This window comes from Cyanistes caeruleus, chromosome 6, assembly GCF_971803275.1.
Source record: "Cyanistes caeruleus chromosome 6, bCyaCae1.hap1.1, whole genome shotgun sequence".
NCBI lineage: Eukaryota > Metazoa > Chordata > Aves > Passeriformes > Paridae > Cyanistes > Cyanistes caeruleus.
This window is the reverse complement of record NC_141706.1, coordinates 30,412,009-30,435,600: the sequence shown is the minus strand read 5'-3', so window position 1 is coordinate 30,435,600 and position 23,592 is coordinate 30,412,009. Positions and strand designations below refer to the sequence as shown.

At 47.4% G+C, this 23,592-nt stretch overlaps 1 protein-coding gene across 33 annotated transcripts in view; it reads left to right on the top strand.

The window, feature by feature from the left end:
• CREB3L1 (cAMP responsive element binding protein 3 like 1) overlaps window positions 1-21,836 on the top strand; it is a 45,211-nt gene extending 23,375 nt beyond the window's left edge. For 8 of the 33 annotated variants that reach the window (XM_086892751.1, XM_023928131.2, XM_023928127.2 and 5 more), the window contains exons 2-12: window positions 653-881; window positions 5,598-5,758; window positions 7,316-7,394; window positions 8,305-8,465; window positions 9,085-9,234; window positions 9,998-10,056; window positions 11,871-11,939; window positions 14,230-14,329; window positions 18,349-18,469; window positions 18,919-19,162; window positions 19,556-21,836. In XM_086892751.1, the coding sequence (XP_086748877.1) occupies window positions 653-881; window positions 5,598-5,758; window positions 7,316-7,394; window positions 8,305-8,465; window positions 9,085-9,234; window positions 9,998-10,056; window positions 11,871-11,939; window positions 14,230-14,329; window positions 18,349-18,469; window positions 18,919-19,162; window positions 19,556-19,592 (1,410 nt within the window). In that variant the 3' untranslated portion in view covers window positions 19,593-21,836. The remainder of the gene's footprint in view (window positions 1-652; window positions 882-5,597; window positions 5,759-7,315; window positions 7,395-8,304; window positions 8,466-9,084; window positions 9,235-9,997; window positions 10,057-11,870; window positions 11,940-14,229; window positions 14,330-18,348; window positions 18,470-18,918; window positions 19,163-19,555) is intronic. The other 25 variants (XM_086892752.1, XM_023928124.2, XM_086892760.1 and 22 more) reach the window with 7 other exon arrangements.
• Window positions 21,837-23,592: the final 1,756 nt, after the last annotated feature.

Genomic DNA, 23,592 nt, shown 5'->3' with positions numbered 1-23,592 from the left:
GTTAACAGCCCATCTGTAGTGTTTAAACTTCATCGGGGAGCTGAATTTCACAGGCATTATCTGGCTGAAGTACAGCCTCATATGGTCCACAGAGGGGCTGTTAAATCCCAGAGGAAATTAAATACAACAGGGGGCCTTCCTGTTATGTTGATCCAACTGATCTTTTTTCTCTGATAGAAATCAGCAGCTGGGTTGATGTTCTCTGGGGCATCAATGTGCCTATTGCTGCTGGCAGAGAACATGAAAAAGTGTCTGTCACTAAGGACAGGTGCTGAGACCATGACTTTCTGCCACACGTACATTTTGTCATCACAGGAGTATCTTTCCTTGTACTCTATTCATTTTGTTGTCACAGTGAGATGATGTTTGGAAGACACAGATAGATACTCACAAATGAAGGGGGAGATAAGATAATGTAGAAAAGTTTCATGCGTGTTTGTGGCATAGATAAACATGCAGTGATGCACAGCACCACATCTCTTTCTATCTTATCAAGGTGTTTTTGTCAGACTGATGCAGGCGAGGAATAAGAACTGTTTTTTTGCCTTGCAAAAAGGGCTGATGCTGAGGTTTGACTCTCAGTGCAGAGGAAGGCTCTCAGATCCCTCTTGGAGTTGACATTAATGCTCTTTCCCACTTTGTCTTACCTCAGCATTTCTCAGAGAACCTGGATCACTTCTCTGACAACATGGAGGATTTCTCCAATGACCTCTTCAGCAGTTTCTTCGATGACCCAGTACTGGCTGAGAAGAACCCTCTGCTGGACATGGACCTGGATCCACCCACTCCAGGCATCCAGGCAGAGCACAGCTATTCCCTCAGTGGAGATTCTGCTCCCCAGAGCCCCCTCGTGCCTGTCAAGACTGAAGATAATGCTAACGGTGAGCATGAGATGTGTGTACTCCACATCTTTGGGCACATCTGTTTGCAGAGGTTCTGGCTGGCTTTCATATATAAGGACAAAATAGCTATTCCTTGGACTTGCACATGGCTAATCCGGGGAAGAATTTGATTTGCTGTTGTCAAATACAGCCCACATTTTTCCCTTCCATTTGTGCTCTGATAGTCACATTACTTCTTTGCCGAGCTTACTGTTATTTATGAGGATAATAATTGCCTATGGCCCAGTGTGCTGCCAGCTTCTGGCAAGCAATAGGCAATGTCTTTTTAGGACCCTGCAAACTTGGGTGTGGATGCCCTAGATCCAGCTCTGTTTTTGCATCAGGCACCAGGGTTTTGGCTTGCACATAGGAAGCATGAGTCTCTGGCTGCAACCAGTGCTGGTATGTGTGGAAAGCTAAGTGGCTTCTTTACCAGCAGATTTTAGCAGGAGACAGAGAGAAACAGTTATTTCAAAACTTATTTTTAAAACAATTCATTTCAGGATAATTTATGATGGCTGGGTATTTTTAGATCTGTCCTTGCAGAGAGTCCTGTAATTTGTGGGATTGTGTGGGTGTCCCAACAGCTGATGGACACCAGGCTGCCTGAAAAAGCAGTGGCATAGGCTCAGTACACACAGAAGACAGCTATTCCTTTGAGCAACAGTGAGACCTGGGACACAGACTTCCCTCTCATGACTAGGAATGATCCCAGCTTTCTGGTACAAATGCCAAGGCAGAAGGAGAGAAGGCTGGCCTCTGCTACCTCTTTGGTACTTGAAAAGGCACAACCATCTGCCACATTCCTTAGGGGCATCTCAGAGAGATGCTGGGAGAGAGGTTTATGGCAGGCCAAGCAGCTCTGCCTTAGTATCAAAAAACTTTCAACTTGCATTTATTTTTCCTTAGTTTTAACCCCAGTACAATCTTGGAGGGGGCAACTAACAAAAAAAAACAAAAACAAAAAACAACCCAAACTGGCATGAACAAATAAACACAAGTTTGTTTTGCCCCTGAAAACAGGAGAAAAAAAAGAGGAGATAAGACTTGAGAATGAGAGAAGCCAAAAGAGTGCATTTGTAGAAAGTGAAATGAAGACTGCCTACATGAAGCTATCTCAAGGAGTCCTCTCTGAGACACTTAGCACCACTTCTCCTTCTCTCCACTGTGTCTGCACATGCCCTTCCTTCAGCTGTCATGTCTCAAAGGCAAGACTCTCTTGAATGGAGTATAACACTGATCCTTGGGCAGAGGCCAGCACAGGGTGTACAGTGCACAACCCAGGAGAGCTGGGCCTGGCATTTGCCCTCTGAGAGTGCAGATCAGTTTAATAAGGGGCTAAGGCCTAGCATTATGATGGCAGGTAAAGAAGTATCCATGCACCCAGTCCTGCAGCTAGATAATTCAGGTCATCTTTCCAGGGCTTTTTTGGCTCATAATTGCATGTGAGTCATATTCTAGTGAAACCCTGAGTCAGGTCCAGTATTTGCAACACTGTGCAGTCCTTTTGGCACAGCTCCATCCAGTCTCAGTCCTTTTAGACATTCAGTTCCAATTAATTACCCAGAAATGTTTTTTCTTTAACATTAAGCAAGCTCTGCTCAGTCTGCAGAGCTCCTCAGGAATGCCCCTGCTCTGTCTAGGCTTGGAGCTGGCTGAGGCTTGCTTTTTATCAGCTTTCTCCCAGCTTTTCTACAGATCTCCAAAACTCTTCCAAATCCTGTCCCTTCCCACATGGTTCCCACTAACACAGGTCAGCTAGGGCAAGCCACTGGGTGCATTGTGACCCTGCTTATCAGTGGAGTCTGCTTTCCAGATGGCTTGTGCATACGGACTGGCTGTTTCATTTCTCAGTACCAGCCCTGAGTTTTGCAGGGTGTGATTTGATGCCAGGAGCAGGGGGAGCCAGGGTTGTGCAGAACAGTGGGCATTGGATCAGCCTCGGGTTAGTGCTTGCCTTTCTGTATGGGTCCTGCTTTCTCACTGCTCTTTGCCTGACCTCCTCAACCCTGGGCAGCTACAGATATCTGTCAGCCATATTTCTTCCCAATAGGTACAGAGTATCTAGAGCAAAGATGAGCATCTTGGCATGCCTCATCCACCAACATACAGTGAAATCTGCAGTGTTACAGTGTTACCTCTAAAACTGAAAAAAATCCTCTGAAAAATCCTCTCAGGCAGCAGAACAACCTAGACGTGTCCACACTAGATGCCTACTCCTCAGTCCCTCATTGACCCTCTGATGGTTTATTTGTCTCTGATTCTGTAACCCAATCACTCTCCAGATGAATCTCCAAGGGTGGGAAAAAGAGCAGGGTCAGAATGTAGACAGGAAATGGGAGGACGGCACATACTTATTTGGGTGTCTGCTACTTGGCCTGTCTGGACTGACAGCACTGGGGGCTGCTCTCTCACTGAGTCAAGTCTGATGGGGAGAGCCCTTGGTGGTCTGCTCCCCCTTGTCTGGTAACTTGCTTCAGCAGCAGCCCTCACAGACAGAGGATACCTCACACATCTGAGAAAAGAGAAATGCAGATCTTTGCAACAGAAAGGATGAGGAGGAAGAGGCTTCAAATGACAGGAAGGAGCTTCAGAGTAGCCAAATATTCCCACGATGGGCATAACAAAACCATAGAAGAGTTTAAATGGGGCAGCTGTGAACTCTTTAGCACTTTTCAAAGGGGTAGGTTCAAGTGAATCATCTATCAGGACTGACACAGGTTTAGTTGAATTTGCCTAGAGCAGTGGGATAGACTTGAAGATCTCTCAAGGTCCCTTATTTCTTTGAAAGGCAGAAGTTAGTCCAAATTTTCTGGACACAAACACTCGTGTCTATGTGACACCTTGCCTCCTTCCATCAGAAGGGGTTTATCTGCATACCAGGGTAACTAGGACATCACTGCCAGTTGTGGGTTTAGTGTCCTTAGCTGGACAGAGAAGAGTCCACTCTGTGTCTGCTCAGTAGGCTCTGCATTGTCTCAGCTGTGCAGTGCACCCCTGCCTGAGATGCTGCCTGATGACATTAGCCCTGCTGCATTGTGGGAAGCTCTAGAAGGCAATCCAACAGCACTGAGAACAGCACAGGCAGCTGAGACACATGCAGCAGCCACAGGAGCTGTGTCTGTGCTTGAAGGTATCCAGTCACAGAGGCAGCTGGAAGGAATGAACATCTGCTAGAGAGACATGTCTAGGCAGAAATAAGAGGTGCTAGACCAAAGACAGGAAAACAGCATATCCCATTGGCAAGGCCTACACGGTGTTACCATATATAGTTCTTATCTGGGCTTTAACACCACTCTGTCCAAGCAAAGGCCAGAGGCAGGATTCTGCCCTGGCCTCTCCTGAAGACAACACAGGCTGAATAGGGCAAAAACAATGTTAACATGTCTTTAAGTTAGATCAAATGGCAGCTCCTATATGAACAGCTGCTTGTTTGTACTCTTCTTCATGCAGGTTTTTCTGGAGCAGAGGAAGACCTTTCTCCCTCTCTCCTCTTGCCAGCACATCTTCTGGACTGAGGCCTGCACTGCAGAACTGCTCTGGCAGCAGACAGCTAGGCAACGTCCCTGGGCCTGACTGAATGTGCTGCATGCAGAGAAGTTAGAGAGTGAGTCAGACTGTGGCCTTGTGGAGGCAACTGGAGCTCTCTCTGGTGACACGCTTAGCAATAATCTCTCCTGTGTCAAGCCAAATGTATTTTTGCTTGTCAGATGAAAAGGGAAAGGGAAGAGATGAGGATTAGGAAGGAGGGTGCAGGCTGCAGGCCAGCTAGGAGTAGCCTTTTGGCAGGCTGAAGTATTTGAAGAGCAAAGAACGAAACTTTAGAGCAGAGCCCAGGCAGCTGTCCTAGCGGTCTTTTTCCCATCTGATCTGCAGTTTATCTGGGATCTCTACTTCCAGTGGCAAGCCAGGCTCACACCACAGATGCACACTGGACAGAGCAGGCAGGAGGCAAGGGGAGCATGCCCCCACGACTCCATTCAATTCTCTTCAGACACTCCCTTTCCCTCACTGCTGCTTCTTGTCCCTGCCAGCAATGGCAGCAGGGTACAGCTGTGGACAGCAGTCCCCTGAGCAGCCCAGGGTAGAGAAGAGAGTCTCAGAGGTGAGACTGAGTGGAGCAGCTGTGGAAGCAGCCTCACAAGCAGGTGCTGCAGTGGGCTTCCTTCCACAGAAACGGGCCTTCCTCCTCTTCTGTCATGCAGCAAAGCCCTGGTACTTGGCACGACATCATCAGGAGGCCAAAGTAGCACTGTCAGCCTTTCACTGTCATCACGCTTGCTCTCTCACCAGCTCTCTAGCACAGAGGTGGTGCTATTCTTGATAACACACTTGGCAGCTCTGTGATGCTGGCCATGCTGCCTAAGGAGTAGCAACCCAGCATCCTCCTCTCACTGAGCCCTAAATATAAATAAGCTCCAGAGGATGAGACCTAGACAGTGCTGGAGGAAAAACCCTGCAGCTGTCCTCCAGAGCTTGGGCTGTACACTCGGAGCACAGCAGAGACACAATTCCTCTATCTCTGTCCTGTCTGCTCTCCACACACTGGGGGTTCATTCCTTTTTGTACTCTGTGTTGTGGGCCTGCACATGCTTGTGTGGTGACAGTCCTAAACTTGGAAAGGCAGCCTCCTCAGTCAGAGGAAGCTGTCTGCATGGCTTTTTTTTCCCTTGCCTTGTCTTTGCTGGAGTTTGACTCATGTTGTGCATGTTTCAGAGCTGGAGAATGGAGTGTGGTCACTGGGACCCAAGCTCTCCTCCATCATGGTGAAACAGGAACAGAACCTGCCTCTAGACCTGCCTGAGTCCCAGCTACCTGCCAGCTCCATACCAGTGCTGAACCTCAACCCTCTGCAGAGACTGCCACTCCCTGAGGAGGTGAGCCCATCTAAGATCTGTCGGGAGTCTGGGCTCTCACACAGTAGCACACCTGGTGATGCAGACCCAGCCATGTGACTCCAGGGTCCTGGAAGGTGATTTAGCTACTGAACAAACAGAAGAAGGTGTTACAAAGCCCAAATACTGCATTATTTGTCATTCTCCTCTTGAAATGGCAGCACAGGAGGCTTTACAATCTCAGTTAAATATAAGCATGTTTCCTTGGCACAAAAGCCAAAAGCTTTAAGCTTGCACCTACTGGAGATCTGTCCCCTCCAATATGCCAGTATTTCTGTAGCCACTCTTGGCTTATTTTAATTTTTCAGAGAACAGTGTCAATTAATTTGATGCCAGTGACTCCACTATTCCTGCATACAGACCCCAGCTCTGCCACTGTCTTTTTCATGGCTTTGGACTTGTCACATGGCCTCTCACTCTTTGTAGCTGCTCACTGGAAATGTTGGTCCCACTCCACGTCCTGCTTGCTTTTTCCTATGAAGCAGCAGGATTTATTATTTCTGTGTAACAAGGGGACAACTCTTTTGGTCACATCTAAGTTCTTAAGAAGTCTCTTTGTCTGAAGGAGGTTCACTTATGCCACTGGTATGTGGGTGTGAGTTGAGGGCTTAGTTCAGCTGGCCTTGAGACCAGCTGTGTTGGATGAGAAGGTCTGACCAGTCTCACACAGACCTTGCCTATCTTGTAGCAGCTCAGCAGATAACAGTAGAGCATCACTGGGGTTCACTTCCTTTTTTCACTCATGTTGAACATCTTCCCATTTAAACAGGCATCCAAAACAAATGAGTTCTTCCAGCCAAAACTGTGCACAAACTTCCTCTATTATTTACACAGCTTGAACTTGCTGTGCCCTCCAGTCTCTGCTGTGTATGCTCATCAGCCATACCATGGTGCTCTCAGCTGTGTTTACAGTCTGGAGGAGTTTGCAATGTGTCTGTTTAGTGTGAAAACTCCACCCTATGGTGGGCTGGGGGCTGGCAAGCCAGGAGGCTGAGGGGCAGCATAATGCAGATGGGAGTAAATCTACTCTTTATTCAGTTCTCGGTCCCCTCCGACTGGAAACAGTTGCCCAGTGGTCCTGGTGAAAATCACATGAACAGGACAGCAGGGTTGTTCTGTTTCTGTACAACCTTTATACTCCCATTTATAATGAAGGCAGATCAAAGAAGGACTTCCCGTGGTAATGCAGGGGTTGGTTTAAATTACACTGTCTGGGTGTATCAGAGGAAGAATTGCCAAGGATAAAAGTCATCTCATTTGGAGGTACTCAGCTGAGTGCATTGCTTGGCAGCACATCCATCTGCCAGTGCCACTTCCTCTGTAAATGTGTTTGCACTCTGTGTGCCCAGCAACTGAGACTTCAGGGGCTTATGTTTGAACTCTTGGTTTCCTCCATGGTGAGAGGCTCCTTTGGGGCAGAGCTGTGAGATGGGGCTGGATAGGCAGCAGGGGAGCAGTGGCTATGGACAGAACTGGTGGGAGCCTTCTGGGCAGGGGAGGTGGCAGTGGCCAAGAGCTCTTTCTGCTTTTCTTCCACAGATTCCTGTAGAAATGACTCCAGCACCTGTGATCAAAGCTGAACCCAAAGAGGTGAACCAGTTTCTAAATGTACCTACAGGTAAGAAGACAGAATTTCCTGGTCAGCTATATTACTCAGCTATAGATTGTTATTATACAGGGCAGAAAGACAACACCTAAAGGCAGAGCTGTGCATATAAGGTAGCACTGGGGCAGAGAACAATAGAGAAGTGGGCACTGCACTGTTCTAACTCAGATCAGTGTCTGCATCAGGAGCCACACACAAAATTGTTCAGACAGGGACTCCCAGGCAAAACAGGCTCCTTCAGAGTTGGAAATATGCAAGAGTGCCTTTAAAATCCTCAGAGAGACTGTAGAGCTATCCAAAAATAACCATCTGAAAGTCAGGAAATTCAGGATCCAGTTTAATTTGAAAGAAACCCAAGCATCTGAAAATCTGCCGATGCACAAATGAAAGCACTAAGGGAACTCCCACTGCCGCAGAGAGACATTCCTTAGGCATATTCCCACCTCCATTAAGGCCCCTAGGGCTCTCCAGTACAAAGTGGGGACAGTTTTCAAGTGCTTGGAAACCAACTGAGTGACCAGAGCCCCGCTGGATCAAGTGTGCTGGCAAGTGTGTGAGCCCTGCAGTGCTTTTGGAAGAGCTTTTCTCTCACAGAGCTTCCTGTACTTGCAAACAGGCTATGGAGCAAAACATCATGGGCTTTTTACTTCATGTTGGTTGACACTGGAATACCTTACTGCTTTGTAAATACCTTCTGTTCCTTGGCAAAGCCCTGCCAGCTCCTCTGCAGTTCCTAGTTTAGTACATTTGAGGTCAGTCTAACCTCTGTCTTGGGCAGCACTCAGTCAAGCCTTTTTCTCAGACTCACCCCATCTTGTGAAACTCATCACCCTCTCCTTTCAGCCCTGTGTTATGGCAGGACCCTATTCCTATACCAACAGGCTGACATGAGAGACATTGACCTGATCTCCTTATTCCTCAGTAGATGACCTGGTGCAGATGCCTCCAACTCCACCCAGCAGCCATGGCAGTGACAGTGACGGATCTCAGAGTCCTCGGTCCCTGCCTCCCTCCAGTCCAGCCCGGCCTGCTGCTCGCTCTTCTACTGCCATCTCCTCCTCACCTCTCCTCACAGCACCACATGTAAGGAGCCAACAGCGCTGGGACACAGGGCTCCTTGCTGCTTAGAGGGGTTTGTAGGAATTCCAAGGCGTAGGTGGAGGTTCCTGCCCTTGCTAAGGTCTCCAAGATTAAATGCTCTGTCAAGGCAATGTGATGTCTTAGCACAAGGATGTGGGGACAAGAAGTGCTCACAGGAGTGAGAAGAGGCACAGTGAATCTTGCACATCTACCAGCAGCTATCTTGTTTTAGCAGGTGCTGTCTTTCATCCATACTTTGGGAAGTGACCTATGCACTACGAGGACTTTCTGAGAAGGCTAATGAGAGAGGAATTCCCATAACCAGACCTTTTTAACTGTTGCCCAGAAGTTTTTTGGCAGGGTCCTGCAGTGCAGGTGTGTAGCCAGCCTCACAGTGAAGGAACAGATGCCCTCCCAAGGAAAAGAGGAAAGGAGGTGCTGAGCTGTGCCCCCAGGATCAAGTTGAGAGTAGGAAAGAGCACTGCCCTGCACCTGTTTGGTGTCAATGGGCAGCAGTGTATTCTATTCTGATGCAGCCTCTGGCTGCTCTGCAAGGCTTTAAGGAAGATCACTGGAGTAGAATGCCTTGCTGACACTGATGGATGCTCTCTGTGTTTTTCAGAAGTTACAAGGAACCTCTGGCCCACTGCTCTTGACTGAAGAGGAGAAGCGCACCTTGATTGCAGAGGGTTACCCCATTCCTACCAAGCTACCCCTCACCAAAGCAGAGGAGAAAGCACTGAAGAGGGTCAGGAGGAAAATCAAGAACAAGGTGACTGCAAAATATGTAATCATGCAGTTCCCATGATTCCAGAGCATCCTCAGCTGACCAATGCTATAGTTACCCTCACCTCCTCAGCTGCACTGCAGCTCAAAGAAGGTGGGATTGTGTCTTTGGTACATTAGCACAAGCCTCCCAACCCACAAAAATGGTGCCAAGGGGCATCTGTGCTTGCATGCTCTGCATACAGCCATACCTGGTAACTGTGGCTTCCTGCTCAGCTCCTGGGAGTGTGTGGAGTGGGAAGGGTCCACAGATCAGACAAACTGGTCTGGTCATGCCTTGTTGCAAGGACAGGGAAACCAAAGCCATTGCATGGTGCGGGACGGGTGATGCAAAGTGTTCACTAGCCAGGCAGAGGCTGTGAGACTTTAGACTGGGATTAGAAAGCATCCTGTGGGAAAAATGGTGAGACTGAACTAATCACCCAGTGACTCAGAAGTGGCCTGGGGTAGAATCAGCCCAAATGGCCACAACATATACCCATGTGAGTCAGAGGAGTGGAACGAAACCCTAAAGATGCTCTCAGCATCGAGGGGCATAATGTAACAAATGGTTGCAGGCTCCAAGCCAAGGAAGGCTGCATACCTACAGCATCCACCGCCCCCCAGTTTTGGCCTATAGATCATCAGGGATGGCAGACTGGAAGGCAGCTCCTCTCTTGCCTTTAGTGCAAGGAAACAGACAAGATGCATGAGCCACAAAGAAATGTCCAGAGGCTTATGATACTGACTCCCCTCTGCCCTCCTCACAGATCTCTGCTCAGGAGAGCCGCAGGAAGAAGAAAGAGTATGTGGAATGTCTAGAGAAAAAGTAAGTTTCTTCTTCTCAGTCTTACTTTGAAAACAGGAATCCTGTCCATGCACAGGCCCCCTTTCTAGTGTTTTGTCTCTGAATTGCTAAAAAAAATACAATTCCTTGCAAGGCTGGCTGCCCAGGAGTTTGGTTTGGGATTCTGCCCCTACTCTCCTCCCTCCTAGAAATCCTCTTGCGGGATAAAGATTGGTCAGGAAATTTTGTGTTTCCAACTACTTAATTTGGCTGGTCCCCTGAAAAACACAGGCCATTTTTCCTGCCAACAAGGTGGGATTTTGGGTTTCCCCACTAGAAGTTGCTTCTATTTTTTCTGTCCCATAGGTGGCAAGCTCTCTGAGGGCATGATCATGGCTTTTTTCCCCTCTCTTCCCATGAAGGTGGACACAAAAACATTTGATAGTGAGAAAAACCTTGCCTTGCAGTTATTCCCCACTCTCCCCCACTTCCACTCTCTGCATTTGCTTTGTTTTTCTCCTTGCAGCCTTGCTTTCCTCCTATGCATGCTAGGCATAAGCCTAAGGTGATGTCATGTGACACTGACTGGGTAGAAAATAACTCCTGTACTAGCAACCCCTAATGTGCATTCCCAGGCAAAGAAGAATGCTGGAATCCAGGCACAACCTCATGTTTCTGTATAATTACCATCTTCTTCCCAGTTACTAACACCATCTGAGATCAGCAAATGGAAAAAAAACAACCCCCAAACCCAACTTTAATTAACTCTTTTCCCTGATGCTATTTATTTTCTCTAGTTGCACAGAAATGCTCAATTAAAGCAGATGATTCAAGGCACCTCAGTGTGCATGGGTATGTCCAGGCATCAGAGCACATCACCTCCAGCTAGTGTCCCATATGGGGACCTTGAAGCCAGGGCTGGGGAGTTGGCTGACCTCGCTCAAGGGGCAGGTCCAGGGCATTTGGTGCTGGGGCCTCCTCCTCCCCAGATGTGGCTGTGGTGCCTGTATGTACTCAGCAGTTTGTTACACTAGAGCATTGCTATGACAGATGGCTTTCAAACAATGCCAGGTTTAAATGTGAACCAAAAGCAGCATTCAGTGGTTTTTTTATTTTAATTTTTTTTTTAATAGAATATGTCTTTGGTCAGCTTGGCTTACTAAAAACTGGTTTGTCAAAACCTGTACTTGGGTCCTTCCCATTCAGTTAGACACTTTTGCTGGAAGCCCAGTTTTTGCACGGAACGTCTGGTCCAAAAGCTGTGCTGCAAACCTCCAGCAGGATTAGGCTGTGCCTCTGGCTTGCCGTTCTCCCAACCTGGAGGCACTCCCCTTCCCTTGTCCCAGCTGCAGCCCAACCACTTTCCCGTCGGAAGCCGCGGGAAGGAGCCTGCAGGTTCTCTGCTGCCCTCAAGTGCCTGCAGTCGGAGCTGGCCCAGCGTTTGCACAGAGCGGCCTGGATTTCACAGCTAGGGTGCAGGGCCCAGGGCAGGTTCTCAGGGAGGGGTTTGACTTTGTCCCCCTCTTCCTTTTTCATTCTTCTTAGGGGGGTTTGGAAGTGATGGAAATGTCTACACAACTTTGGGTCTGTCCTGACTTGACCTGCCTGTAACCAGGTGCTCCTGTCTCTCCCAAGCCTCAGAAGACCCTGAACTGGGAAATGTCCCAAGTAACTGTCCACCTGCAGTCTCATCCCTGCCCCATTGGGACTGGCTGCAATCAGATGGGCCAAGTAACATTTGATTTCAGGATCATATCTGCAGGTGACAGACGAAGCCACTGAGCCTCCATGCCTCATGAATTGTTTTAATCTCTCTGGCCCTTGTGACTAACTGGCTATGGGTTTTATTCCCATAGGGTAGAGACATACACAACAGAAAATAATGAACTCTGGAAAAAAGTGGAGACCTTAGAAAATGCAAACAGGTAAGAGGAGCTAGACTTGACCTTCTGTGGGTAGGGCAGGGTGGGTAGGATGGGAAGTCAGGAGCGCTGAAGCAGGGGGACAAGAAGAGAAAAGCAGGCTCCCCCAGCTCCTGGACGGGTGTTGCTTGGCGAGGTGCTGGGTTTCAGCCCGTGACAGCAACAAGGCAGCTGGGTTTGGTTAGCAAGCCTGGAATGTTTGTGTTGGGACGCCAGGACACTCCGCAGCGAGGAGAGGGAGGGAAGGCATGTTTCCCATATCTCTTTGTCCTTCTCCCTGCAATCCTTTGGGCTCATGCTGCCTTCTCCATTCCCCTCCAGGGCTCTGTCTGTCTCTAGAGCAGATGCATTAAGGGAGGCTCCTCACACCAGCCTCTCACTGGTTCTGCTTTTTGGCTCTTCAGAGAAATACAAGGCCCTGGGCATATTGTGGCTGTTTCAGGTTTCTCTTGAGAAAGCTGAACAGACTTGGTGAATACAGGGAAAGCCCGTTCTTCTAATAAAAGTAGAGATCCCAACTTCCACTAAAGCCAGGGCAATTCCTTGTGCATGTGGTGTTCTAGCCCTTTCTCAGTCTCTTTTGGGCAAAGCAAGCCCAAAGAATCTCTGTCTCATCCACTGCTACTGCTCACCTGAAAGGAGCAAGCTTGCTCTCACAGCCCCAAAGTTCTCTCACCCAAGGCTCTGGGTTTCCTAATTCTAATTCTGGTGAGCACTTGTGTTTCTAATATGCAGAGCTGGCCAACCAATCACCAGGGGAATTTGGTTCCTTGGAAGCAAATAATGAAGACTTCCACCCTGCAGTGGGGTAGGCAGCTGGAGCTACAGGAGAGCCTAGCTCTGCCCCCTCTTATTGGGCACAACAGGTGTGAGCAAGGGCAGGGTGAACTGCAGGGGATACTTGTCTCTATAGCTCCATTTATATAAGCTTGAATTGAAGGGAGAGACACAGCCAGAGAGCCAGTTCCTCACCCACTGCTCTGCTGCCATGACAGCTCACAGAGTACTCCTAGAGGCTCCACTGCACACCTTCCTCCCATCCATGACACGAGTGCAGTGGCCTTGGCTTCCAGGCCTGAACTGGTGCTGGGACAGGGGGTTGCCAGGTATGGTCTGGCTGAGGTGTGTGAGAGCCAGAGGTCTCCTGTCTGCTACAGATACAGCTGCCCATCTGCTCTCATTCATGGGGCACATCTTGCCCCCCAGCCTTTCTGGGAATGTGGGCAGCCCTGCTGCTGAAAAAGTGTGAGCTCCACCCAGAAAAAATCCGTACACTGGCCTAAAAGCCAAAAGATTTTTATTTTTCTTTCCTAAAATACATATTGTATTCTTTCTAATTTGGTTTGGTTTTTGAGCACTGCCAATGGGACACTCTGTGCTTCTCTCCACATGTACAGAGAGCAAAACAGGATTTGGAAAGGGATAAAGCTGGGATTCTCCTGCAATCTCCTGGTTCCAGGACCTGGCATTTTATAAAAGCTCAAACATACTTGTGTAGAACAGTCAGTGCTCCCAGAGGGAAAGTCAGCAATAGTCTCCACTTCAATAATATGCAGCTCTTGGGAACTGTGTGCTCTGTAGTCTCCCTCATCCCAGATTCCTTCACCAGCTCAGTGAAGGGTTCAGTAGCTCTTGTTAACACCTACCACTGTTTTGTGTTATGTGTGCAGATGCCCATGAACAGTTAAATGGGGCAGAGAGACCTTAGCATGTGTTCCAACCAGGGCAGTCAGAGAATGAATTAATTGCTGAACTCAAGATTTGGCTTTGCCTACATGCCTCTGCAGAATTTGCCAAGACTGAAGAAGCTCAAGGGGATCACAACTGTTTCTTATTTCTCTCTCCACCACAGTTTGGGCACAGGTCGAGCTTCAGAGTATGTGTCTCTGAGTGAAGTGGGAACAGGCAAGCTTGTGCTGAAGGCTTGATCTGTCTACAAAGTTCAGCCTCCATGCCAGGGCTTGGTTTTCATGGTACTCTGGCTTGCCACTGCTCTGGGAATTGACTGGCTGGGCTTTCAGGCACCCAGGAGTCCTAAATGAACGGGTCATTCATAATAGTGGGTAGGTGCAGTGAAGATGGTGGTGGACCCACTGATAAGACCCTTTTTTTTTTCTTGTTTCCCAAGCCTGTTTGGTCAGAGAACTTAAGCAATATACAGCAAAGGGGAGATACTTATTTTCACAAGAAGGGAAAATCAAGGTACAATATGAACTGGGTAGTGGTATTCTTGGCTCACTTACTGGCTTCTACCTCCTTATTAAGTTTTGATATGCATTGTTTCCTATCACAGGACTCTGCTCCAGCAGTTACAGAAGCTTCAGGCTCTGGTAGCTGGGAAAGTCTCCAGACCTTATAAAATGGCTTCCACGCAGACTGGGACCTGTCTAATGGTATAAGCTTCATTTCCATCTTCCTTATTGGCCATGCTTCTCCAGACAGCTTTGTTGATTGCCTGTCTCTGCCCTCTTCCCTGCTGCCCAGCTCTGTTGTCAGTTACATCTGCTCTTTCCTTTTGTGTTATAGTCACCAGAGCTGGGCCCTGTGTCATACATACATCAGTTGTTTATGCAACAACATTAGAATAATTCCTGCATTTTCACTGTCTTCTTCTTTGGGCAAAAAAGCACTTTGTTTGCTTTTCATTAGCTATTAGCCATTCAGCAAAAATCTTCAATGAGCTTCCATCGTAATGGGCAGAGTTTTCTTTTGCTGAGCTGGTAATGCTTAATGTTTAACTCAGCAGGGCAGATGAACACTCCAAGTATTCATCCCAGTGGGCATTACCTTTTGTTTATCAGCAAGAAATGGCATCTGTTCTTGCTGTGCCTGCACACAGGCTTTGTTAAATCCAGCTGGAATTCTCTTTGTCCTTTTGACTAAGCATAATAATTTGGGGTTGTCTGTTGTTTTGGTAATCCCTGTTTGCCTCGTAGTGGAGGATCATGGTTAATAAAAATTGGCTTCATTGAGGAGTTTTAGGGCATGCCAGTGTGTAGCCATAAAAAGCCAATTGCTTATTCTTCATCTCATTTTTTTTTTGCTGGGGGAAAGTTTCTGAGCCATAGTAAAAATATAATATTCACCCCTGTGATGTCTTTGCAGGATTGTCATAGTAGCTGCTCGTGACAAATTTGTCAGAGTTAGTTATCTATATCTGGTTATCACTTCTGTACTGTTAGCAGTCACAAAATGCAAACAGATGGTGAGGTACTTGCCCCACTTTCTCAGCACCATCAGTGTCCTGAGGGATTGTTTTTTGGTCCTGGTTCAATGAGTTTCCTTGGATCCAGAGCCCCTGCTCTGTCATGTCAAGCACTTCCTCCTTTCAAAATCTGCTCAGCCTTTTGCTACTCTTTGCTGCCCCCATGTCAGACCAGATTTTAATGTCTGTCTCTTTTTCCCCTGCTCTCAGTCTTCATTCCCAAGTTCTTTCCACATTTTTGGGTGTGACCCAGCTGAGCCCAGTGACTCACTGCTCCTTAATGCAGCAGCTCATCAGAGCATTCCTGGCTTCAACAATTCTTCAGTGCTACTACCTGGAATAAACAAATTTAGAAGAGGTGCCTTCCCCTGTGCTACAGGCTGATATAATATCTAATTTAGCTTCCCAACAATGCCTTATGTCTCCTTGCTGCTCCCTTTGTTGCAGGCATCCCAGCCCACACACCCACTCTCTCAGACTTCCTAGCTTTGAAGTATTTCAAGAATTTGTAATTTGCTTTTCTATCTTTGACCAGTTCCTTTCATAAGCCTCTGAGTTCTCATTTTCCATTTTAAACTACGGCATTCCTTATCATGACAGATATGTAGAATCATTGTGTCTTGCAGCATGGGAGTGGAGCAGGCTACCCTTCTTCTTTAGCCCTGTGTCATTGCCGCTGAATATTTGTACTGCCACTTCTTGAAGGCCTCCAGTGGTGAGCAGTCCTCAGCCTCCTCAGGCAAACCATTCTAGTGTTATGTTATCTTTCCCAGATAAAGCTTTCTTGCTATCTCATCTTAATCTTCCTTGCAGCAGCTTAAGCCTATTAGAACTTCTTCTACCCATTGTAAGCAAGATCTGTTTATTCTCCCTTTGTAAAATGCAGCTGCATTTTACATATTTGAAAACTCCTGTTTTTGAGCAACTCCTTTCAGTCTGGTCTGCTAAATCACCATGATTTCTTCAGCCTTCTCTCAAAGGCTGAGTTACTGAATCACTGCTTGTTCCCAGAGCTGTCTTCCAGACTTTCTCCAATGGCCCTGCAACTTTTTGGAAGTACAGAGCCCAAAGCTGGGCATAGCATTCCACCTGAAGGCCAATACAAATCCAGCCAGAAAGCCTGTTCATAAATGCCTGGGCTGAGATTTGCCCTTTGTAAAGTGACACTGACCTGGACCCATTTTATGGACCAGTTTAACTCGCAGAGCCTCTTCTGGAGAACAGCTGAAATACGTAGCCACTGATATATTTCCCCTGTTAATCACTCCTGTCACCTCAGAGCTTTCAGCAGGTCTCCACATTTGTCTGTATAGATCTTCCCACTGATCTCTTGGACCACTTCTTCCCATGGTCAAGATCATTCCAAATTTGAATACTGACCAAAAGCCAGTCTGCTTGTAATCTCTCCCATCTGCAGATTTGATACAGTCCATCATCTAAATCAAGCTTAAAAATGATGAATCTTGCCAGATCTGTAACAGATCTCTCTGCTACTCCATCTGCTACTTCCTCACAGTTTGATAGTGAACCCTTTGATAAATACACTCTCAGTATGTTGGGTTTTTTTTATTAATTTTGCCTCCACCTTTCCAAATGGTTTTGCAGTAGTTTTCTCCAGCTTAATTTCCCTTCATTTTAAGAGGTCAAATATTGAGATGGTCAAAAGCTGTGACATAAATGTTACTTAGAATCAAGCCAACAGTTACTGTTGTGAAGTGTTGTAGAATTTCAATTAGAAGAGAATCAGATCATCAGAGTTAACCTGAAACAAAACAGAGTAAAAACAGTGCTGTTTTGCAAAACCCCAGCTGAAATCCATGTTAAAGCAAGATGTTAAGTATACTGCTCTTTCTCAGCCCCAAAAGCCTGTTTTGTTTTAGAAGGAAAGAACAGACTTTACAGGGCTGTCTCCCTTTTCTCAAAGTTGTGTGTTTGGCTGCGATAATTCCACGGAACATCCATTCAGAATTTATTTTTTCCTTGTTTTTGTCAAATAAGGATTCTAAATTCTTCATGTGCCCAATATGACATACTTAAACAGCATCTATGCTGCCTTCATTTAATGTCCTTACTTTAAAACCAGCCATGAAGAGTCTGGACAATTAAAGTCCTTCTTTACATAACATACTATTCACATGTTACTATTTCATCTTCCACATCTCCTGGAATCCACTGGTGGTCAAAACTACCTTGATGTACCAGCTTCCATGCATTACTTAGGCACAGGTATTCCAAAATAGCTGATTATTGAAAAGCAATCTGCTGGCTGTCCCCACAGGCATCCACCCAGGTCAAATTTGCTAGTTTATACATAGGTAGTAGAAATCATCAACAGATGCATCGCTTCTTTGGCTGTTCAGTCTGAGCACTGAGCTGGCAACAGGTAGTTACAGACGATGCATGGTGCATGAGTGTTCAGTAATTTGGCTCTGTACCATTCCCCATGTATGCTTTCTTGCTGTGTATTGGCAGTTCCCTAAGCTCTACAGAGTCCCTTACGTTCACTCTGAAGCTTTACTGTTATGGCAGAACTTCCAGATAGCTCCGGACCTACCTGAGGGGGATTTCAGGGGAAATTTCACGTACCTTTCTTCTGTTAGCACTGCCTAGTAGCTCTGGCTGGTCTGCCTGATAGCAGAAGGCACTGACACATGGTCCTGCATATCTACATGTCAAGCATAAATTTAACCCTTTCCTAGAATTCTGCATCTTTACTATCAGGTATTAGAACCTGATATAGAACTGCAGTTCTGCTGTCATTTCTGTCCTTGCATGGATAGTAGCTTCACTTTTGCTCTGTGTGTAGTACCTCACAGATTTCTCACAGCGGGCTTGTTTTCTTTACAGCCTGCAACAGCTCCTGCTAAGCCAATGGCCAGGTTCCCTTCGGTCAAGGCAGAGTTCGTCCCTTTTGTTAAGCCCCCTTTTTTCAGCTTGTTTCTCAGTTGTGCCTTCCACTGTCTCTCCTCAGTAGGATAGGCAAGTTCTCACAATTGAACCAGAAATACTTCAGATAAAGCAACAAGAGGAAGTTTCTGATTTCCCTTCTTGAATTAGATTAGCACAGCAAGCCCCTTCCCTGCCTGGGGACCACAGGTACCCAGTTGTCAGTCTGACTAGATCTTATACAGCCTCATGTTGTTGTGCTGTGGGAGGAGTGCTTCTTCATGGCCAGTGGCACTGATTCTGTTCTGATCTCCTTTCTAGGTGCTGGCACTCTGCTTCGTTCTGATCCTGGGATCCCTGATGCCCTGTCTCCCTGAATTCTCTTCAGTATCACAGACAGTGAAAGCAACACCAGCACCAGACATTTATACAACTAGTAAGAGTGAGTCTAACACAGTTCCTCCATTTCAGCTTGTCAAACTATTTCCAGCTCCTCTCTCGACACTCCCTGGTCTGGCATAGCATCCTCACCTCTGCGCCTACCACATATGCTGGGACTGTGGCAAGGGAAGGCTCCTATCTGTCGGTGGTGCAAACTCCATAACAGCTCCTTGTTGGGCCTGTTGTCATTCTGTGCTAACCATTGTCCCAAAACATGACAAGTATCAAAGGAAGGAACATGAGGGAAAATTTCCAGGGCAGACTGCTTGTCTTCTGAAAAGGCTGAGTGTCCAGGGGGGTCATTTGCTTCATAAAGCTGGGGAGGAGGGTATCCTGCACAGTTACACATGGATAAGGCTGGGTCAGAATGTGCTGAAACCACCATCATAACCCACACCCATTGCAAGATACCTTGTCCTCATTTTTAACCAATGCTCTCCTTTTTTCCAGTTCAGTCACGGAGCCTTCTTTTCTATGATGAGGGTGCTGGCTCCTTAGAAGAGAGCTATAGCTCCTTTCTAACCATGGACCATCCTGAGGGGTGGGAGGCCAAAAAAAGGCAGTCTGAGGAGGGAAGACCTCATCTGGCCAGGACACATGAGACGGCTAAATATTTGAGCAAAACCCAGGGGGGTCCTGACCAGAACCAAACCGACCCAACTCTCAGTCACCTCAAAGAGCAGTTCCGTGAGAGGTAAGCAGGTGGGGCCACCTTCTGAGCCCAAAACACAGCATGGTGTCTGGGGGTAAGCAGCAGGCATGTCCATCCCCTCTGCTGCAAGCTAAGGACAGCTGAGCTGCCCGGGACAGGCAGTCAGCTAAAAGCAGCAGCTGGCGGAGGACAGTGCTGGCAGGGAGCATAAGAACAAGTTCATTTTCTAGAGCAAAAGTTTGTCCGTAAAGCAGTGTCCCACTTGCATAAAAATGTGGAGGGATGACTCACGTGGTCCCAGGTTTGTGTTCCATTGAGTGCCCTGGGGAAGGAGTTCATCCTGGTCAGAGCAAACTAACTGGGCACACAGAGAGGTGAATTTGCATAGGAGGCTATGATGAACCTTGACTGATATTTGTCTTTTCTTTTCCTCAGGGAGACAAGCTCCAGTGAGACAACTGAATTCTTGTAGCAGCTGCTGGACCTCAAGGCCTCATCTGTCTGATTGCAGGATTCCCTCCTCACTAAGCAACTGAGGGGACTTGGCAGGAGAGGACACTGCATTTAGACACTCCCAAACTGGCCTTGGGTTCAGCTTCTTCCCTTCCCCATTGTCCCCATTAGTGCTGATCTCTCTGAGGGGAGTCACAGGACTGCCAGAACCAGCAATAAGTGTATGGAGAATCCCTGAGACTCCCTCTTCTCTGGCCTTACCTCCTGCTTAAATAAGCACTACCCTATGGATGTGGGCTCACCTTGGAGAGGAGGGAGGTCAGGGGAAGCCCACAAACTATTCAGCTCACTCCCCAAAGCCTCCAGACCAAGGGGGCTGTCCCCACATGTGTACCCCTTGGCTACATCAGATGCACCTGAAGGAGAGAGAAAGTGCTGGATTTACTGTCCTGCCTGAGGGTTTTAGGAGTGGGTGATGCTGGTGCTGGAGAGATGGCTCTGGAGAGTTTGAGCTCATTCCTTGCCCTCCTTATGTTAGTATATTTCTACTTCCATTGAGAGAAAACCTAGTTCTTCCTTGCTCTAGTTTTCTCTTGATGGACATGCCTACGTAACTTCAACACCAACTATCTGCAAAGATCTGCACACAAACGGAGTGGGGGAGTGAAATCCCAGACAGATAAGTCACCATAAAAATTAGCCAGCAGCTTCTGGGTAACCAGAACTCTAAAAGAGAACAACTTTCCCTTACAACCCACTTCTCCCCACCCTTAGCACCCCTGTTTTGGTAGGGGTGGTATTTTTCTTCCTGTTCCCAGCTTGGGCCCTATAGTGCAGTGCTAACCAGGTCAGTGGTCTTCTCATTTTCCATTCTTCAGGCTTCCCCCTTTGAGAGTGAGTGAGAAAAACACATTCCCATAACCTAACCCCCATCCCAGCTCTCCATCCCTGATTCTGCTTAATGCCTAATGGAGTCTTCCTAGGAACCACCAAGGAGAGGTCTACAACCCATTGGAGAGCTGTCAGATTAGCCATCATTCCCCTCACATCCTCTGTGTGCACAATTAGTGTTGTGAAAGCCACTGAGGACATATTGGCATTTCTGGAGACAGGTACATCTGTCAGGAAAGAGGTGGTTTGTTGGAATTGGCCAGGGTCACCAAAGACAGTTTTAGACCTCTTCTTTCTAAATGCTGACAGCAAAGGTAGCAAACTCTTGCCATACCACCTCTCAGGTCAGAATTGCCAAGTTTGGTGTTGAAGTGATATCATCTCAAGCTTATGCCATCCTCTTAGCACCCAGACACCCATTTCTGACCCTTCTTCCTCTCCAGCAAAAGTCCTGCAAAAAGGCAGAAGTGTCTCCTCAGCTGCCATTTGATGGAAGGACAATGTGGGACACGAGTGTCAGAGATCTGGGACTGTGGACACTGGACACTGTGGCAGGTTGCCCCATGTGTAACATGGGAATCCCTGTGCACTCTGCCAGATCTCACAGCAGGCCCCTCTTCTGCTTGTTTCTCATCAAGCACCCTGGACTCACTCTGCACTGCCCCAGCCTCTCCTCTTCCCCCAGCCTGGGAGTGGAGAAGGCACCCTGTAGAGGAAGGATGGGATGGCTCTTGTTCAAGGACTGGGAGAGGTGAAGGAAGAGCCCCCACATCTTTCTTTTCTCCCTATTGAAAATTGGTTTTGCCCCTCCAAAGAAAATTTGGACACAGCTGGCTGCAATCGTGCCAGTGGGGTGATGAAGAGGAAAGCTTTCAGCATTGCTCTGCTCTCCCCACAGCACCCACTGGTCACCAGATACCACTGCATTCACCATCCTCCACCTCCACCCCAGCACAAAGAACCACTGCCAGGTCCAAGCACACCCTTCTCCACCCCAACACTTCCACTGAGCATGTTCCCATGCCTCCCACTCCCACCGTTGTACAGAGATCAAGAGCAGAACTCGTTTGTACATAATGAAACTTATTTTGTATTATTGCCGATCCCTTAAGATATTGTATTTTGGAGACTCTCAGATCCTATTTTCAGTATTGTATTTTATTAAGAATTAGTGCGGGCTTGGCATCTATGAACTTCTTTCCTGTAGCAGCTCACTTTCTACTTATACTCCAGCAGCTGCTTCTTCCCTCTTAGTTTTCTTGTGGTTTTTGTTTTGTTTTGTTTTCCAGCCATCCTTTCTCCTCCTTCTATCACTTGCTCTGCATTTGCTTTATGAAGCAAAATAAAAATAAAATAAAAAGATGCAGCATCAGCCCTGGGTTGACAGGTGCTTTCATTGAGGCATGGTTGTCATGCCAGCCCACATGCACAGCCCGTCACCTCCTGCTTCCTCTCCCATTCCCTGGCCACGTGCAAAATTGGTTCACTACTGGAACTTCGTGCTCCATGTCAGGGGCTAAAAAAAAAAAAAAAAAATTGGTGTGTTTTATTTCCAGCAGCACTGTCATTGTCATTTCTTCTGCAGTTCTGAACAAGTCAGAACTCTTCTGCCTCAGTTTCTTCTCCCCCCTCGAAATACCACTATTATCCTCTTGGAAGGAGGAAGGCCATAGAAGAAAGTATATGAGGAGCAAAGAGCTTCTTCAACTAAGAGACTGTGCAGGGGTTTGTACAACAAAGACATAGCTCATAGCATGATGGTCCTGTCCTGTCTGAAAAAATACCTAAATCTTTTCATTAACTGTAAAAGCAGAGCAACTGCACTCAAATGGGCAATGACCTGGGTCCTGGCTGTCAGCCTGTACCTCTGACAGTCCATTTGCATCTTCGAAAACTGATAGGTTTTGTCCTGATTTTGTGTGGAACACAAAGCAACAAGGGGTCTAGAAAACGAATTTTCATTTTCTAGCAAGCTTCAAGTGGATTCATTAGAATTTGGCCATTGAAGCAACTCCTTGCAGTCAGCCCTTTCTGTCTGGAAGGCAGCCCAAGCAGGAGCTCTTTTCAGAGATGCTGAAAGGTGTCTTTATCTCCCACCTCTGGCTGGGCTGGTACAGCAGGACTGTGCCACAGCAGAATGTGAGGCTTGGGGCTTACAAAGGTCTCTTTCTGCAGATTATAATTTTTTTTTTGTGGAGAGGAGTAAAGCTGTTGCCTTGCTGTTTTGACTGAGCTAGCCATTGGACAGGATCTGGGAGAGACAGGAATTCACTTTCTGAGCCAGGTCTGTACTGCCAATAGGGAGTTTGATGTGCACATGGCAGGTTAATCTGACATCGTTTTGCAGACCCATGCAGAGCTCCCTTCCCCTGCCCACCCACCAAGGCAGGGAAATGCCTGACCTTGCCCTGCAGTTTCTTCCTGGGCCAGAACTAGTTTTCAGTTGAGAATCTGATGTTTTCCCTGCAGCACCCCATCCAAAAGCAGCCTGCTAACCTTGCATCTGTATGATGCACCTTCCCCCACTATGGGGTGGGACTGCTACCTGCACTCATCATATTTCATCCAAAGGATAGCCTCAGCCCTGCTTTGCTCAGCCCTGTGAAACTTCACACAGCTCTTTGGGAATTGCCTTCCAGAGAGATTTTGGTCTCCACCCGTCATGCACACTCTAAAACAGGTGCAAGAGGGAAGCTTTTAGAAGGATGAGTCCTCTGGCTCCTTTAATGCAGCCAGACCAATCAGAACCCTTCCATCAGGAGAAAATTTCCCTTCATCTTGACAAATCCTCCTAATTTTGCAGTCTAGCAGATATCTCTGAGCTGCTTAAAGCAGGCACATTAGGATCTTTTGATCCCTGCTATGCCTCCCAAAATGCACCAGCCAATCACACCTACCAATTTGGCTACAGCAACTAATTGGAGCAGATTGAGAGAATTAGCAAAGCAAGAGTCACCTTCTTTACAAGTCACCTTCAGCCTCACTCAGTTGTGCTTGGCCTGCTCCAAGTGCCCCAGTTGAGCTCTGCCACAGCAAGCTGGGTTTCTGCCCAATCAGGGTCACATTTCTCAGAAGCCTCTGCACTGTCAATTCATACAAGCCCTGAACAAAAAAATGCTAACAGCACA